Source organism: Mirounga angustirostris, unplaced genomic scaffold (assembly GCF_029215605.1).
Source record: "Mirounga angustirostris isolate CCGP_5_RB_7025 unplaced genomic scaffold, mMirAng1.0.hap1 SCAF_4, whole genome shotgun sequence".
In the NCBI taxonomy this organism is placed as follows: domain Eukaryota; kingdom Metazoa; phylum Chordata; class Mammalia; order Carnivora; family Phocidae; genus Mirounga; species Mirounga angustirostris.
The window spans coordinates 8,889,946-8,907,044 of record NW_026991712.1 but is presented as its reverse complement, the minus strand read 5'-3'; the positions used below and the strand labels follow the sequence as shown (position 1 = coordinate 8,907,044).

At 50.6% G+C, this 17,099-nt stretch overlaps 1 protein-coding gene across 3 annotated transcripts in view; it reads right to left on the bottom strand.

The window, feature by feature from the left end:
- The window catches only part of NDRG1 (N-myc downstream regulated 1), a 56,773-nt gene that overhangs the window by 5,452 nt on the left and 34,222 nt on the right, over positions 1–17,099 (bottom strand). For 2 of the 3 annotated variants that reach the window (XM_045895843.2, XM_064587853.1), the window contains exons 8-15: positions 16,716–16,802; positions 14,345–14,401; positions 11,366–11,469; positions 9,904–9,960; positions 9,040–9,091; positions 7,900–7,947; positions 6,551–6,586; positions 60–111 (exon numbers count right to left, since the gene is read on the bottom strand). In XM_045895843.2, the coding sequence (XP_045751799.2) occupies positions 60–111; positions 6,551–6,586; positions 7,900–7,947; positions 9,040–9,091; positions 9,904–9,960; positions 11,366–11,469; positions 14,345–14,401; positions 16,716–16,802 (493 nt within the window). The remainder of the gene's footprint in view (positions 1–59; positions 112–6,550; positions 6,587–7,899; positions 7,948–9,039; positions 9,092–9,903; positions 9,961–11,365; positions 11,470–14,344; positions 14,402–16,715; positions 16,803–17,099) is intronic. The other variant, XM_064587854.1, reaches the window with a different exon arrangement.

The following is a 17,099-nucleotide window of genomic DNA, read 5'->3' as shown; positions in this document are numbered from 1 at the left end:
GCGTTTTCATTCCCATGCCTGCCCTCGCCCCACCACCTGCCTGGAAAGGCCATACTTACTGTATCCCATGCCCTGCACGAAGTACTTGAAGGCCTCAGCAAGCTTGGCTGGCTGCAGGAGAAAAAGGGAAAGTATGGTCAGTTGCCGGAGGTCCGATCCTGAAAGGCCACATGGAGCTGTGCCCATGGTCACCTTCACTCAAGAGCTGGGCCCAAGAGAGAAGGTTACCACATGCTGATTGGACAGTGCACAAAAGTAAAGACTATGGGGTATTCATGGGGAGCAAAATTCACTTTGGCTAGGGAGAAAAACTGCAAATTCACTTCATAGCTGGGAGAGTTTGGTAAGTTACATGACCTCCAGAGAGCCACACTAACATCTGAGGATTTCTGTAAAGACTACACTGATAGAGTGATGTACCCAACTCAGCATCTAGAACGTAACGGCACCAAGATCCTGTGCCACCCGCTGTGCCAAGGGCTTCGCAGCATCATCTCGTTTTCTCTTGACAATAACTTTATGAGGCTGGCGCCATTTCCACATACATTTCATTGCTGAACAGTCATGGAGAGGTAAATAATCCATCCATAGTCATACAGTTAATTCATGGCAGGGGGGTGGTCCTACAGATGAATCCAGGGCTTTCCAAACTCTATGCTTTCAAGGCAGTTCACTCTCAGCCTCCAGAGCAGGCTGGCTGGCTGAATGGATGGAAGAAGGGATGGTGGATAGATAGATAAAAATAAGATGGATGGATAGAAGGAAGGAGGATGGACAGATGGATGGAAAGAAAGAAAAAAATAGAAGGAAGGATAGATGGATGGATGGATGGATGGATGGATGGACGGATGGATGGATGGACGGACAGTTGGATAAACCAATTAACCAATTCAATGGGCTACTTTAAGTGAAATGATTTGGGAAGGCTGAGAACATACCCAGTTCCATCAATTACTCTCCCCAAATTTAATCTGAACTAGGAGGTGAATGCTCTCAAGTAAAGGCCATACCCCCAGTCTAATTAACTGCAACTCTCAAAAGCAACGCCCTGGGTCTATGCTCCCCATACTCTTTCTGCCCCCGTGAGGAGTCATCAGCTGACGCAGTATTCCTGCCCACCCCCAGCACCTCCTGCCACTATTCCACAAAGAGCCACATGACTCTTAAAGGAGAGGCTGAGGGGCGCCTGGGCGGCTCAGTTGGTTAAGTGTCTGTCTGTCTTCGGCTCGAGTCATGATCTCAGGGTCCTGGGATCAAATCCCGCATCGGATTCCCTGCTCCTTGGGGGATCTGCTTCTCCCTCTTCCTCTGTGATCCCTCTTGCTTTCGTTCTCTCTCAAGTAAATAAATCTTGAGAGATGATAGATAGATAGATAGATAGATAGATAGATAGATAGATAGATAGATAGATGATAGATAGATAGATAGATAAAGTGAGGCTGGGCTCAAGTTGCCCTCTGGGGTTTGTGTGACAACAGTAAGAAAGTGACACGATCCCACTGGGGCTGCAGAGAGCCACGGGCACGTGGTTTTCCCGCGGCAAAACAGTCCTTCAGCCTCTCTTCCTCTGCGACACTGCAATAAACACCTGCTCCTCTCATCTCTAAGGACTGTTGCCCTTGCAAATGGAACGAGGGATGGCAACGCCCTCTGTCAACAGACACCCGACTCTCGTAAGGGCAGGAGGAGGACGAAGGACAGTAAACGGGCCTCCCTGCACTGTCTCCTGGAAGCCTGGGCTGGTTCAGCCACCGCCATGCATTTACAATGCGTTTTCATCATGGTCAGGGGCGGAGCTGTTCTCATTTCCAATACAGAAAAGGAAGAAGGGAAAGGAGGGAGGGAGGCAGAGCGGGAGGGAGGGAGGACAGATGGGAGGAACACCGCGCCCCTTCTCCCTGAGCCAGCCGAAGGAGGGCCCTGGAGAAGCAGTGTCTCCGCACGGGTCTCCGCGGCAGTCTCAGGAGCGAGCTGGACGGCTGGAGGCTCCACCACTAACATGCAGGTATTAACTCACACTTCTGTCTAAGCTGGGCTCTGCAGGGAGCCCATCTGTTCCCTCTGCGGGCAGGGCCGTCCCACCCGTCCCTGGTTTCTCCCAGCTGTCAAAGGGGCATAACACAACAGCAGACAGAACACCGATTTTGTCCTTCTCTAGGGGATGTGGAGGGAGCCACTGGGGAGAGGCGAGCAGAGCCACCAAAGGCCACTTGTGTCTACACTTCTGTATGGAGTTCTGGAGGGAGAGTCTGCAGGGAGATGAGATCCAGAGCAATGAGTCAAGGCCCAGGATCCACCTGATGCAGAAATCTGCTCCTCGCGGGTCTCTTCTTCAGACACCCCACCCCAAGTGAAAGACCTCACTACCCCAAACAGAAGACCCTTCTCTTATTGGGACAGCTCCAGCTGCTACAAATTTTATCCTGCACCCAGATGAACCTGTTAGCCGTCGCCCCCTCCCTCGGGGACTCAGAGCCAAGACTCTCCCTTTTCCATCAGAGGTCCTTGACATTGGCAAGGCCACGTGAAGTTAATCAAAGAGCTGATCCCTCCCAAACCAAGAGGCTCTCTGTAGCACCACACCCAACAGCGAGAAACCAGAAACTACCTATAAATGGCCAGCAATAGGGCGTCAGGAAAACCAATTACAGTATTCTGTGCAATGGCATTTTGTCCTCCCATTAAAAGCAAGATACAGAACGTTTTTTAACCAAAGGAAGAGAGCTCTGAGATGTCAAGTTATGTGGACAGGTGAAAAATATATACGCAATATGATCCTAATTTTGCTTAAAGTAACAAAAAAAAAATGTATGCAAGCATATCGAAAAAGAGATTAGAAGTAAATACTTTAAAGTCTGTAACAACGGTAACCTGAAGTTGGGACACTATGGAATGTGTTTTTTTAAAATTATTCTTTTATTCACCTGTGTTTTTAAATTTTTATTGATGAACATGTATTACTTTGTAACTAGGAAATTAGAAGTACTAAATACCACTGATTAAAACAAACAAACAAACAAACAAACAAGCAAACCCAAACTCATAAAATATACATTTCAGGTCCTGGCCCATTACTGAGGAGGACACACAGCCCTTCTCCCCTCTGAGAATGTAATTTTTGTTTGTCTGATCTCCCCAGCCTGGGGCCATTGCCCAGATGACAGGCTCATGGATAAGAAGCCCCTCAGCCAGGGCATGCAGGAGTCCAGGGTCTGGATGCACCTGCAGGGAAGAGCCAGTGGGAAGACCCAGGGTGATGTGGACACGGAGGGAGCCGCTGGGTTGCTCAGTGCCCTCACCCTTGTCTCTCCCAACACCCTGGCAGGTGAGATGGACCCCAAACGCATGCTCACTACTGCATGGGAGGCTCCCCAGGGAGCTCAGGGGGGTGGGGGGCCGCAGGGGGAGAAAGGGTACATATATCTAGGAAAAGACCTAGATTCAATTGTTGTTCACCAAGAAAGCACTGGACAGAAGCTCTGAAGTCTCCTTCAGGATGGCAGGGAGAAACGGAAGAAAGAAAAGGCATCCACCATGACCAAGTGGGATTTATCCCTGGGCTGCAAGGTTGGTTCAACATCCGCAAATCAATCAATGTGATACAGTACATTAACAAAGGAAAGAACAAGAATCATATGATCCTCTCGATAGATGCCGAAAAAGCTTTTGACAAAGTACAGCATCCTTTCTTGATCAAAACTCTTCAGAGTATAGGGATAGAGGGTACATACCTCAATATCATAAAAGCCATCTATGAAAAACCTACAGCAAATATTATTCTCAATGGGGAAAAACTGAGAGCTTTCCCCCTAAGGTCAGGAACGCGGCAGGGATGTCCACTATCACCACTGCTATTCAACATAGTATTGGAAGTCCTAGCCACAGCAATCAGACAACAAAAAGAAATCAAAGGCATCCAAATTGGCAAAGAAGAAGTCAAACTCTCACTCTTTGCAGATGATATGATACTTTATGTGGAAAACCCAAAAGACTCCACCCCAAAACTGCTAGAACTCATACAGGAATTCAGTAAAGTGGCAGGATATAAAATCAATGCACAGAAGTCAGTGGCATTCCTATACACCAACAACAAGACAGAAGAAAGAGAAATTAAGGAGTCGATCCCATTTACAATTGCACCCAAAACCATAAGATACCTAGGAATAAATCTAACCAAAGAGACAAAGGATCTGTACTCAGAAAACTATAAAATACTCATGAAAGAAATTGAGGAAGACACAAAGAAATGGAAAAACGTTCCATGCTCATGGATTGGAAGAACAAATATTGTGAAGATGTCAATGCTACCTAGAGCAATCCACACATTCAATGCAATCCCCATCAAAATACCATCCACTTTTTTCAAAGAAATGGAACAAATAATCCTAAAATTTGTATGGAACCAGAAAAGACCCCGCATAGCCAGAGGAATATTGAAAAAGAAAAGCAAAGCCGGTGGCATCACAATTCCGGACTTCAAGCTCTATTACAAAGCTGTCATCATCAAGACAGCATGGTACTGGCACAAAAACAGACACATCGATCAATGGAACAGAATAGAGAGCCCAGAAATGGACCCTCAACTCTATGGTCAACTAATCTTCGACAAAGCGGGAAAGAATGTCCAATGGAACAAAGACAGTCTCTTCAACAAATGGTGTTGGGAAAATTGGATAGACACATGCAGAAGAATGAAACTGGACCACTTCCTTACACCACACACAAAAATAGACTCCAAATGGTTGAAAGACCTCAATGTGAGACAGGAGTCCATCAAAATCCTAAAGGAGAACACAGGCAACAACCTCTTTGACCTCAGCCGAAGCAACTTCTTCCTAGAAACATCGCCAAAGGCAAGGGAAGCAAGGGCAAAAATGAACTATTGGGACTTCATCAAGATAAGAAGCTTTTGCAAAGCAAAGGAAACAGTTAACAAAACCAAAAGACAACCGACAGAATGGGAGAAGATATTTGCAAATGACATATCAGATAAAGGGCTAGTATCCAAAATCTATAAAGAACTCATCAAACTCAACACCCAAAGAACAAAGAATCCAATTAAGAAATGGGCAGAAGACATGAACAGACATTTTTCCAAAGAAGACATCCAAATGGCCAACAGACACATGAAAAAGTGCTCAATATCGCTCGGCATCAGGGAAATCCAAATCAAAACCTCAATGAGATATCACCTCACACCAGTCAGAATGGCTAAAATTAACAAGTCAGGAAACGACAGATGTTGGCGGGGATGCGGAGAAAGGGGAACCCTCCTACACTGTTGGTGGGAATGCAAGCTGGTGCAGCCACTCTGGAAAACTGTATGGAGGTTCCTCAAAAAGTTGAAAATAGAGCTACCATATGATCCAGCAATTGCACTACTGGGTATTTACCCCAAAGATACAAAAGTAGGGATCCGAAGGGCTACGTGCACCCCGATGTTTATAGCAGCAATGTCCACAATAGCCAAACTGTGGAAAGAGCCAAGATGTCCATCGACAGATGAATGGATAAAGAAGATGTGGTATATATATACAATGGAATATTATGCAGCCATCAAAAGGAATGAGATCTTGCCATTTGCAACGACGTGGATGGAACTGGAGGGTATTATGTTGAGTGAAATAAGTCAAACAGAGAAAGACATGTATCATATGATCTCACTGATATGAGGAATTCTTAATCGCAGGAAACAAACTGAGTGTTGTTGGAGTGGGGGGTGGGGTGGGAGGGATGGGGGGACTGGGTGATAGACACTGGGGAGTGTATGTGCTCTGGTAAGCGCTGTGAATTGTGCAAGACTGTTGAATCTCAGATCTGTACCTCTGAAACAAATAATGCAATATATGTTAAGAAAAAAAAAAAAAGAAGAAGAAGAAGAAGGTAGCGGGAGGGGAAGAATGAAGCGGGGGAAATCGGAGGGGTAGACGAACCATGAGAGACGATGGACTCTGAAAAACAAACAGGGTTCTAGAGGGGAGGGGGGTGGGAGGATGGGTTAGCCTGGTGGTGGGTATTTAGGAGGGCACATTCTGCATGGAGCACTGGGTGTTGTGCACAAACAATGAATCATGGAACACTTCATCTAAAACTAATGTTGTAATGTAAGGGGATTAACATAAGAATAAAAAAATTAAAAAAAAAAAAAAAAAAAAAAGAAAGAAAAGGCATCATTCCATCCTTTCCCACAGTCTGGTGGAAAAGACAACCACCTCCTCTCTGCCCCCTCTGCTCAGGCCTGGAGCTCTGGCAGAAGCGTATGGTCTCTGAGGTCAAACACCAGACACACCTAGACTCGGGTCCACAGGTGTCAAGCCATATCCATGCATCAAACCCCCTCCCCCCTGTGAACCCCAGTGCCATCCACCATGCAGGGGTTCCTAGGTGATCGAGTCCTGATGTGCAAGCACCTTTTGTAAAGAGTAACGTGTCCACAGTGTCATCAGATGTCATAGTGAGGTGGGGGACTAGGAGACAGTGGGGGAATAGGTGCTAACAGGACGCAGAGCACCTGCCCTCCAGCTGGGGAGCGGTGACAGGTGGGACTCACCTGGGAGATCTGCGGGAGGCCACCACAATCTGCCATCTGGGAGAGAGGGAAGCTGGTCAGTGCCTAACACCACAGCAGAGGCGTCCCTCCCCATGGGGCCCACCTGCCGTTGCCCTGCCCCCATTCAGCCCCATTCTGGGGGCACTGGGCACCTTACGGGTGGGGAAACACCCATCCCCACCTAGCAAGGCTGCTCTTGTTATAATCCATCTTGGCACTGATCTGTGTCTTCTTGACAACTGAGACGCCAGATGCCCTGCTACGCCCTGGAAGGAATTTCCCTCAGTTCGTCGAGAACCAGAAGGTGTGCCTATCCCAATGAAGGGGCACACACTGGGCCTGAGAGAGTGCGAAGAACCTGCAAGCCTCCCGCCAGAGTCCGTGTGACCAGAAAGCCTTCAGTGAGGGAGGCCCTGTACACACACATTCTCTTTAAACGTTCCCTAAGACAGAAACTGCTTGATCTGAGCAATGGAGACGAGGAGACGAACCCTCCGCCTTCTCAAATGCTCCTTTCTCCTCTCCCTACAGCAGTAACTGTGGCCTGTCCGTCCTTCTCCTGGGACAGAAGCCCCGATGTTGCCGGAGTCCAGACACAGATGTGTTGGGATAATTAAGACAAAGGGGCTCCCGGCTTAGCCAATCAGCAGCCCCCTGGGACCCAAAGCCCAGCATCTTCCAGTCTTGCAATTTCCTTGAGAGGGAATCTTGATAGAAAAGGCATGTGAAGAGCCAGTTCCGGGGACCAGGTCCCCCTCCTGAGCATCAGACGCCTCCCGCTGCCTTTCACAGGGCCGCTGAGTGACCCACAGACCCTCAGCCCCTCTTGCCCCCTCATTTCACACAGGCCCTTCCTGGGTCACCTGCCCTCCCGGGGGGTACAACCCCAACGGGTCCTCATCTTGCGTGGTGCCTTTGGGCCAAGGCTGCCACAACACCATGGTGGCTGGATTGCGCGGGCAGGGAGGCCACAGACCCTCAACCCGGCCTCAGGGACAGCGAGCGGCTCAAGCGCCCAGAAGAACCTGCTGGACAGAGTCCTGCCCTCCTGTGGCAGAGCCCCTCTCGGAGGAACACCCAGCCCCACCCTTGGGAGAGCCCCTGCTTGCACAACTCCCGGTCCGTCCCTCAGCAGAGCACCACGGCCAGCAGCCCATAGACTCTCGGGGTCCCAGAAAGGGTTCCCTTCATCTCTGCAGCCTAGGGTGTCCAGCCGGGGCCCCACAACAGATAGATGTTCGTGAACGCATGCGTTAAATAATTATTTCTATGGTCTCTGACCACCAGCTCTGCCTCAATTAAGCACCACTCCATTCTGCAGCAGACTAGGGCTTTCATTCTGCCTGTACCTTGAGGAGAGTAGTCTTTGTTGGGTCCAATTTCGAGTTGCACTCCACCTGGACAAGGAAAGGGAGAAGAAATCTGTTAATTTTCCATCTAGAGCCAAAGTCATCAGCCTTCCCCCTTCGCTGCCACCATCAGCAGCAACGCCTGTCTTCCCCCCTAGCGTGGAGGAAAGAATGTGGGCTTCGAGATGAAGCAACGTGGCTACAAATTCCAGCCCTGCCATTACTAACTGAGCGGCCGTGGACAAGTTACTTAATTTCTCGGAGCCTCGGTTTCTTTATCCATAAAGTGGGGATAATATCCTTTTTCAAAGGGTTGTTACAAAGACGAGCTAACATCTAGTAGATGCTCCAGAAATAACTGCTAAATGAATGGACTTACTTAACCAGCTGTTGCCAGAGATTCTACAAGTACAACATCTCTAGTCCTGACAACTACTCTTCAGACAAAGTGACATCCACTAATTTAATTTGTCAATGACCATCTCAGAAGTGCATCCAAAATTGGGCAAAATACCCACATGTAACCAGTGATGTTCAAAGTGCCTGCAGCAGAACTATCACCTCCCTTCATGTGAACAATGTATCTCTGCTGATGCATCCAATGATTATGCCCAGTGGGTTAGATCACGGGAAACTCACGGTCCCTCCGCAAATCCTACTCTGTAGCCCACTGCACAAGGCATGTCACCACTTTAGGACTCTGCTCAATAACCCCTAAGCTTCCCTGTCTCCAGCTACGGGGACGTCGGAAGGATCGAGTCTGTGCTTTGCCTCCACATCACAGCTGGGAATTAAGGGATGAAACGACCCAGAAGGCCTTGTCTAAGCCCCATTCCCCAGGCACCTCTCTGCCCTGCCAGACAATCAGGCACCAACCAGGTCTGAAAACTCTGATTTCCAAATGAGAGGAGAGTCTGTTGGCCAGGAAGCTAAGTGGCAAACATGCCCATCGAAACAAACCAATGGGAGGCAGACTGGCAGGTGTTGGGGCCTGGGAGAAAAGACAGAGGACCTGGTGCCAAGCAAACAGGGCTGGCAGTCACCAGGGAAAGAGGCTGGTGTCTGGGCCCTCTGCCCAAAGGCCAACCAGGTCTGGACTGTCAAATTAAGCACAGAAACAAGTGAATGATTCCTACATACCACAGCATCCACAGCAGGAGAACTGTCTCCAACCACCAACAAAGAAGGGCACCTGGGGGCAGGGAGAGAAGAGGGAGTTAACACAAAGTTTATTTAAAGATTCACATGCTCCCAGGCCTCCCAGGCTGGGAGCAGAGTTCTAAAAACACTTATTTTGGTTTCCTCAGTACCCTTTGCTCTTTTTACTTCCTTCTCCTTCCATCCTCTGCTTTGTTCTTAGGATACACTGGGACTGCAGTCATTTACACCTTAGTATGAATTTCAGCCAGAGACTTTCTGGGCCCTCTTGGTTTTAGTTTCAAGCATCCTCTCCTCAACAAAGGATGAGTAGGACTTTGCCACCGATCAAGACCAGAGACCAAGAGGACATGCCTGACAAAGGGAATGGCACGTCGAGTTCAGGTGTTAAATAATATGGTTCACTTACAGAAACCACAAAAGACAGACGATACTGGTGGAATGCAGTTAGTTGTACCAATGACTGGCTTTTCCTCCTAGCCTTATAGGGCACTTTAGGGTGGGACTCATGTCTTACTCAGCTCCAGGCTCTGTGAAAGCAAAGCCTAACTCAGTATTCAACATAGAGCAGGTGCTTAATAAATTCTATCCCAAGTATACTCGGCACTGCTTCTCTGAGATCCAAGGCTCCCACCCAGGTCTCAGGGACACCCCGGGAACTGAACCCCTGCACAAGGAGTAGGCGACTGAGACTGGGTCGTGCCTGACTCCTGGGAAGAATACAACCCAGGGCTTGCCGATTACGATGTCCTGGCACAGAGCACCACTCCCGCCAAACATAGAAAGAAGGCCCTGCCAGTGGCTGAGCAAGGCGACAAGACGGTGAAGGGGAGAAAGGCCACTCACTGCAGGGTGACTGTGTGGGTTCCGGGCATCGGCCGCTCAATCTCCAGGTCCCGCCGGCTGCGGACAACAGATGCACAGTTACATGGTTACACAAGCATCCCCTCCCATCTCGCCGATCCCAGGAGGTCCTGCCATTAGCCCTTCTAGCAAACCACCTGTATCCCAACCTGCATGGCTCTTAGGACATCACAGCCTCTTGGGGTCCATGTAATTGGTTTCAGGATAGTGGGACTGATACATTTCCCGTGGAGCCCACCTCCTTGCCCCCAACCTGAGTCCTCTACACAATCTCTTTTAGATCTCAGACCTGATTCTTTCCCTCCCTCATTTCAAAGCCTCCCACAGTTTCCCACTGTGCGGTGTCATGCCCAGTGTGGGCCCGGCCAGCCCCATGGCTCGCCCCCGCAGACCTCGACCCAGCCTCTCGCCTCCTGGCGGCTCCCACCACAAGACACCCTTTGCCAGAGCATGGCCTGGAGCCAGACAGGCTGGATTCAAATCACAGCCCTCCACTTCCTCGCTGTGTGACTTTGGGCAGAATGCTGAACCTCTCTGTGCCTGTGCTTCCTCAAGAGGAAATGCTAATGGTAACAGCGTCCCAGGATTCTGAAGAGGATTCACTTGATTTCTATGGGCATAATGAGGGCAAGGCAGTGTGTGGGGTTTGGGGGGCTGTCCTGGTCTCTGCGTGTCCACTGTTTAGCCGATAGCCTGAGAGCCCCAGCTCTCGAGAAGTGTCTGCTGAAGAACTGCTCTGTGGAATCCCACGTCTTCAGTTACCCATTGGGGACATGACCTCTCCCTCCCGCACCGAGAGGCAGGATGCCGGGAAGATGGTAAGAGGAGACGGACACTGAACTTTGTCACAGACGCTAATACCCTTCATGAAGTTAGTTACTGACCGTGAGGAGAGGTAGCCCATGTCCCCTTCATGGCAGCACGGCAGACTGCGTCCCCTGGCTGACACCAGTGTTCCCGGGCTGTCCCCTCCCCTAGCTGAGGTCCAGACCAGGCCCTCATTATCATGAAGAGGGCTAGTCCTTGGTCCAAGGCTGGAGGGATGTGCTCCTTGTCCTTGGCATGACTCACCTCCCAGCAGCTTCTCTGGACTCCTCCCTCCTCCTCGACCCCCCCAGCGCTCTGTCGCTTGCTCTCTTCACCCTCCTCACACCTGGCCTCTCCTTACGGTCAGCCAGGGCACAGGCACTTACTCCAAACCCTGTGAGGGCGTGACTGTGTCTCCCTTGTGCTCACCTCCCCACCCCCCACCCCGGGGGGTCTGGATGGTAGCCCAGCTCCTTGCAAAACACCAGAACTCCAGGAGGCACCTGACTCCCTGTCCCAGCCATCTCTTTGCTCAAATCCAGGGGCTGTATCTTCTGCTAATTCTGTAAGCCCCCTCTGCCTTATTCCATGTTCCAGACCAACGAAAAGAAACTCGATGGATGCCGTGTCCCAATACCTGTTGTAGGCATTGATGAACAGGTGCAGGTTGCCGGGGTTCATGTCATTCACGATGTGCTGGCGGTAGGTGTGGACCACCTCCACGTTGTTCTGCATTTCCTCCTGCATTTAGAGAGGGGGGAGATACCCTCTGCTGGGACCGCGGCACAATGCCTCCATTCTTCAGGTAATACAGGTACAGAGGTAATAAGGCCTAATGCACTTGACTGCCAGGGAGCCTGAGCACACCGGGGAAATGCAGTCTGATTTTGCCTAGCAGCTGGTAACAGGAAGGAATGCAAACCTGCAAAGGGCAAAGCATGCCCTTCTGGGTTCCTCACTTCTTCGGTATTTGAAGTCAGTCCTCCTGAATCTGGAGTTTGGCTCCGTCACTGCCCTTTTTGGGGGGCAAGTGTCTTAACCTCTCTGAGCCTCAGTCCCCTCAAAAATAAAGGGGGGTGCTATTACCTATGTCATCAGGTTGTGGGATTTAGCAGAGGTCTTGCACACAAAAGCCCTCTGTAAATGGTAAAAAATTGATGCAACTGTTAGCAATTAATGTTTTTAAGGGGAAATTGAGAAGTTTTTCATGCTGGAAACACAAAACCAACTCATGCAACTCCCGTGAAGTTTCTGGAAAGAAGGACCATCTCAATTCCTAGCGGAGCCAGCCAGAGGTCTACAGAAGCCTCAGCCTTCCCTCTCTCTGCTTCCTTTCTGAATGTGATTTGGGACAAACAAACAAGTTACGAGCCTGCTCTGTTTCTCATTTGTAAAACAGCGATGAGTAGGTTACACAAAATGGCCTGATATGATCAGTGGCGACCAGAGCAGGACAGGGAGGGAGCAAAGGGGGCCCCATGTCCAGCCCGAGCTATTGTCTGTAACAGTCCATGATCATTAAAGCAACAAAAAGGCCAACATGCTGTTAGAAAGTCAGGGAAAAGACCATCTAAGGAATTAATCGTGCTGGGGTTTCAGATTAAAACACAACACACAACAACTACAGCAACCTGGGAGCTCCAACAGATACCTCAAGTAATGTGGGTATAAGCAGACCAGACTCTCACCCTATATTTGACAGCCCCTCCTGCAAGGAAATACAGAAACTGGCTTTAATTTTTTCCATATTCCTCTAAGGTTCAGATTATACACTCGGGGGGGAAGAAAATGTATCACAAACTAAATGGAGCACAGACGAGGGGAAGAAGGCTACCGTGGGCTGCAGGCTGGCCCCAAAGGCCGTGTCCATGTCAAACCCCCGGTCACCATGAACGCTAACTTATTTGGAAAAGAAGTCTTTGTAGATGTCATTAAGTGAAGGATCCTGAGCACATCATTAAAGATTATACCAGTAGGTCCTAAATCTAATGGCAAGTGTCCTTCTAAGAGAAAGGCAGAGGGAGGGGTTTTTTTTAAAGATTTTATTTATTTATTTATTTATTTGAGAGAGAGAGCATGAGTCAGGGGCAGAGGGGAGCAGAAGGGGAGGGACAGACAGACTCCATGCTGAGCGCGCAGCCTGCTGCGGGACTCGATCTCACAACGCTGAGATCATGACTTGAGCTGAAATCAAGTCGGGCGCTCAACTGAGGCGCCCCCAGAAGGAGATCGAAACAGACACGGAGAGGCCACCGAAGACAGAGACAGAGCCTGGAGGGCTCAGCCACGAGCCGGGGGATTCTGAAGGCACCAGAAGCTAGAAAAGCAAGGAAGGATCCCCCCCGAGGACCACTGGACGGAGTGTGGCCCCACCAACATTCCATTTCAGAGTACTGGCCTCCACAACCGAGACAGAGTCCATTTCTGCTGTTCAAAGCCGCCCAGTCTGGGGTGCTTCTTACAGCAGCCCCGGGAAAATAACATGAAGACCAAACGTAGTGGGCACACGTGGCCAAGCCCAAAGGGGGACATGCGGTCGCATCTCAGATGGTCATGCTCTCGAGAGGGCCACACGGTGCACAGAGCAAATCGAGCCGGGCAGTGTCTGGGCTTGCGTCGGTCACCCCGCACATCTCCCCGGGGGCTGTGGGCCAGAGTCAGGGGCCACGCTGGCTGCCCAGAGGAGGACAGGGGCCTGGCTGGGGTGACTGAGAAACAGCAGAAGTACAGAAGGCCAGGGTCCTGCTCTGGATGCGGGAACATGCTCCAGAGCCAGACATAGAGCTTCCAATCCCAGCCCTGCCTCGCCCTGGCTGTGCAACCTCACACAAGTCAATCAACCTCTCTGATCTCATCCATAAACTGGGAATAAGACAAGTACTTTTCACATGGTTCATACAGTTCTGGAGGGAGTCCATGGGTTAGTATTTGTAAAATCCTTGGGACCGAGCAGGGTACACGGCAAACGCCACGGATGTGTGTGTTGTAGGTCTTATTGGTAATAGCCCCAAACTGGAAAGAACCCAAATGGCCATCGACAGGTGAATGGAAAAACCAAGTGCCGCACGTCAGCACCACAGAACACTGCCCAGCACTGAAAACGAGCGAGCTCCTGATAAACCCTGATAAACCCAACAACAGCGATGGATCTCAAAATAACTGTGCCGAGTGAAACGAGAGTACATACTGTATGATGCCATTTATATAAAAATCTAGGAAATACAAACTCATCTCTAGGGACAGTAAGCAGATCAGAGGTTGTCTGAGGAGCAGGGAGGGAGGGAAGGATTAGCAAGGGGCCCAGGGGGGCTTTGGGGGTGATGGATATGATCATTATCTCAATTTCAGTGGCGTTCTATGGGTGTATGCGTGTGTCACCATCTGTTAAATTTTGTACTTCCAATACGGACAGTTTGGTGGACTTCAACAAGGCTCGTTTAAAAAGCCTTATGTTAAAAAGAGAGTGAGCCGTGACCTGATTTGAAATCGGTCACGTCGCGCTACGGACGAGGTGGGCATCAGCAGGCAGCCCCACTGGCTTGTGTCCGGCTCGCCTCTGGGCCCGACGCACGTGCAGCTCAGCATGAATGACAGAACGCCAGGCCATGCTACTCACCTTCCCAAAGAGGTGGGACACCACCATGTCTGGAAGGGCTTGGGTCCACCCGGAGATCTGGGGAGGGCAAAAGCAGGTGTGATTAGAACAGGTGTTTGCGGTGGTGGGTCAGCAAAGCCTGCCTGCAAGGGCAGGCTGGAAGTGCTGGGCTCCCTGCACTTAAATCTGAAGACGGCCCCTTCATGGGAACTTGGTTACCTGTTCCAGTTGCCTACAGGACCTGGGGCGCCCCCCAGAAGGCAGCGCCTGAGTCTCCACCAATCGCTTATTCTCAGAGCCCCATGCACAGGAGACGCACGGCGAACATGTGCTGAACAGAGACCCAACCTGCTCCTAGCTTCCCCTGTACCATAGCATACTAGGTTCTCACAAGGAGGGCCCCCATCCATTTCCTCTAAACACACACTGAGCTCTGCCAGTCTATACCCAGAATCTGCTTACCTTGAACTAGCCTTCCTGTATGATCCTCTAAATGCGCCCCCTCCAGCCAGTATCCTCTCTTGGAATATATGGAGGTCACTAAAGACATTGCCAACTTTCTCCTCTCCCCCTCTCCCCAACGCAACACTAGGTATACAGCAGGAGCGCCATAAATGCTAGGTATGCAGCAGGAGCTCCATAAATGCTCGGCATACAGCGGGAGGTCCATAAATGTGTGCTGACCAACTTCACTGTCAGGCAAGGACTGGCAGGATAGAGAAGCTCTAGACCTGGGGCTTCTCTAGATTGGGGGTCCCGCCATACCCCCGCTGTGAGGGCCTGGGCAGGGTGCAGAGCCTCTGAAGCTCAAGCCTCTCATCTATAAGCAGCTGTGCCAGGAGCTTCAAAGTCACAAGGTCAAGGTGAGGATAACACGAGGCAACCACACGTGTCACAGGATCTGACGCCAGTGCCTGACATATAAAGACTACTCCTGATATAGGTCTTTTTTCTCCTGGGGTTGGGAAGGAAGGATATGGTGTAGATACTAAGGCCACACGGACATTCCTGAGGCTCCACTGTAGCCAACGGTCAATGTTCCCAGCCCTCCATGTCTGGCTCAGAACAGTTACCCAGGAGCCAAACTGGCTGATGGGAACATCACTTCCTTTCCTGGAAAATAAAATAAAAAACAGGGAGTGTGCTCTGCTCCTGAATATCACGCAGATGGGAGAGATGGGCTCTTGCCTGTTGGCAGAAGGTTCCAGAAAGAAATGCAGTATCAGAGTGGCCAAGACAGGGGTGGGAGGTAACAGGGAGGGGCACACCTCTTCAAACCTCGGTCTGCGACAGCCTCCCAACACTTGGCAAAAACATACTTTTGAAATGAAAGACGAGGATCACCCCCACTGGAAAGGTTCTGTCCTCTTTCAACTGGAACAACTACCCCCTTTCCTTGGCAAATACTGGCGCCTTTATGAAAAAACACAATAATCATTTTTAAAAGATAAACAAGGAATGCTAGGACACCAGCCAGAGCAGAGCTTCCTGAGACAGCATGGGTCCCTCTCCTCCAGGCAGGCATGGGTCCTGCCCCCTCTGGATTCCCAAACCCGCAGTACTTGGGGTGAGGGGCCATTCGACACCTGCTGGATGAGAACGGGGAGGGAAGCAGGGGGTAAGGCCCAAGGACTACAGAGTCCACGGGATCTGCATTCAGCCCCAGTGCTCCCACTGCCTAGCTTTGCGGGACCTTGGACAGCTTTCTTCACCACTCTGAGCCTCAGTTTCCTCTTCTGGAACCTGGTTATAAAAATCCCCACTTCCTGGAATCAATGGGAGGATTAAATGCGGTCAGAGTACAAACAGCACCTGGTAAATACTCTGGACACACTAGCTAATTATTATTCTCATCAAACTGAGTGGCAGTGTTGGTCCTAAACACACTCTTCTTTGTCATCAATAACATACGGATTCCTGAGATTAGAGGCCTTTGTCTTTTTCCTCTTTTTATTACCAGTGTCTCCAGCAAAGCCCAGTACATGTTAGCTCTTCAGCAAACACTTCTTAACCCAAGCTATGCTTATCAAAGCTGGCTCGAGGACTCATGTCCCCATGGGATGTCTGGTTTAGACCACACTGTCCTACTGAAATCTTCTGAATGGCAAATGGCTGAGGTCATGTTTACTATTCCAAGCAAAGCAAAGGAAAACTGCTTTCTTTGCAGGGGTGGGGAGGAGGAGGCTAGGAGGGGTTTGGGTGGGCACACCTGTTCCACCCGCCTGGCCCTGGTCCTGACCCTGGCCCCAGCCCTGACCCTGATCCTGATCCTGGCCCTGGCCCTGGCCCTGGCCCTGACCCTGCACCTGGCCCTGGCCCTGACCCTGGCCCCTGGCTCTGACCCTGGCCCCTGGCCCTGACCCCTGACCCTGGCCCTGACCCCCAGCCTCACCTTGGACGCGGCCCAATCCATCCAGCCTTCTGCACAAGGGTTCACATTGATCAGGACGAGTCCTTCCACCATCTCAGGGTTGTTCAGCTGCAATTCAAGACAGAAGGTGAGCGGCAACCCTGCAATCTCAGATACTATGAACTTCCAAGGTCAAACAGAAGACTGAGCAAAGTACCAGCAGAGGGCCCGTGTGAGCCACCAGGCAGGCTGCTGCCTTCCGGAGACCACCCCCCACCCACCCCCCGCCCCCCCCCCATGCAAAAGGGAGCCTGCAGCTCAGGGACTCAGGACTGAGCCGCTGAGAGAGCAGGGAGAGGAAGCAGGAGGAGCAGAAGCCTGCGTGCTGGGCAGACCTGCCTCGGGCAAGTCACTTCCCTCCCTGCA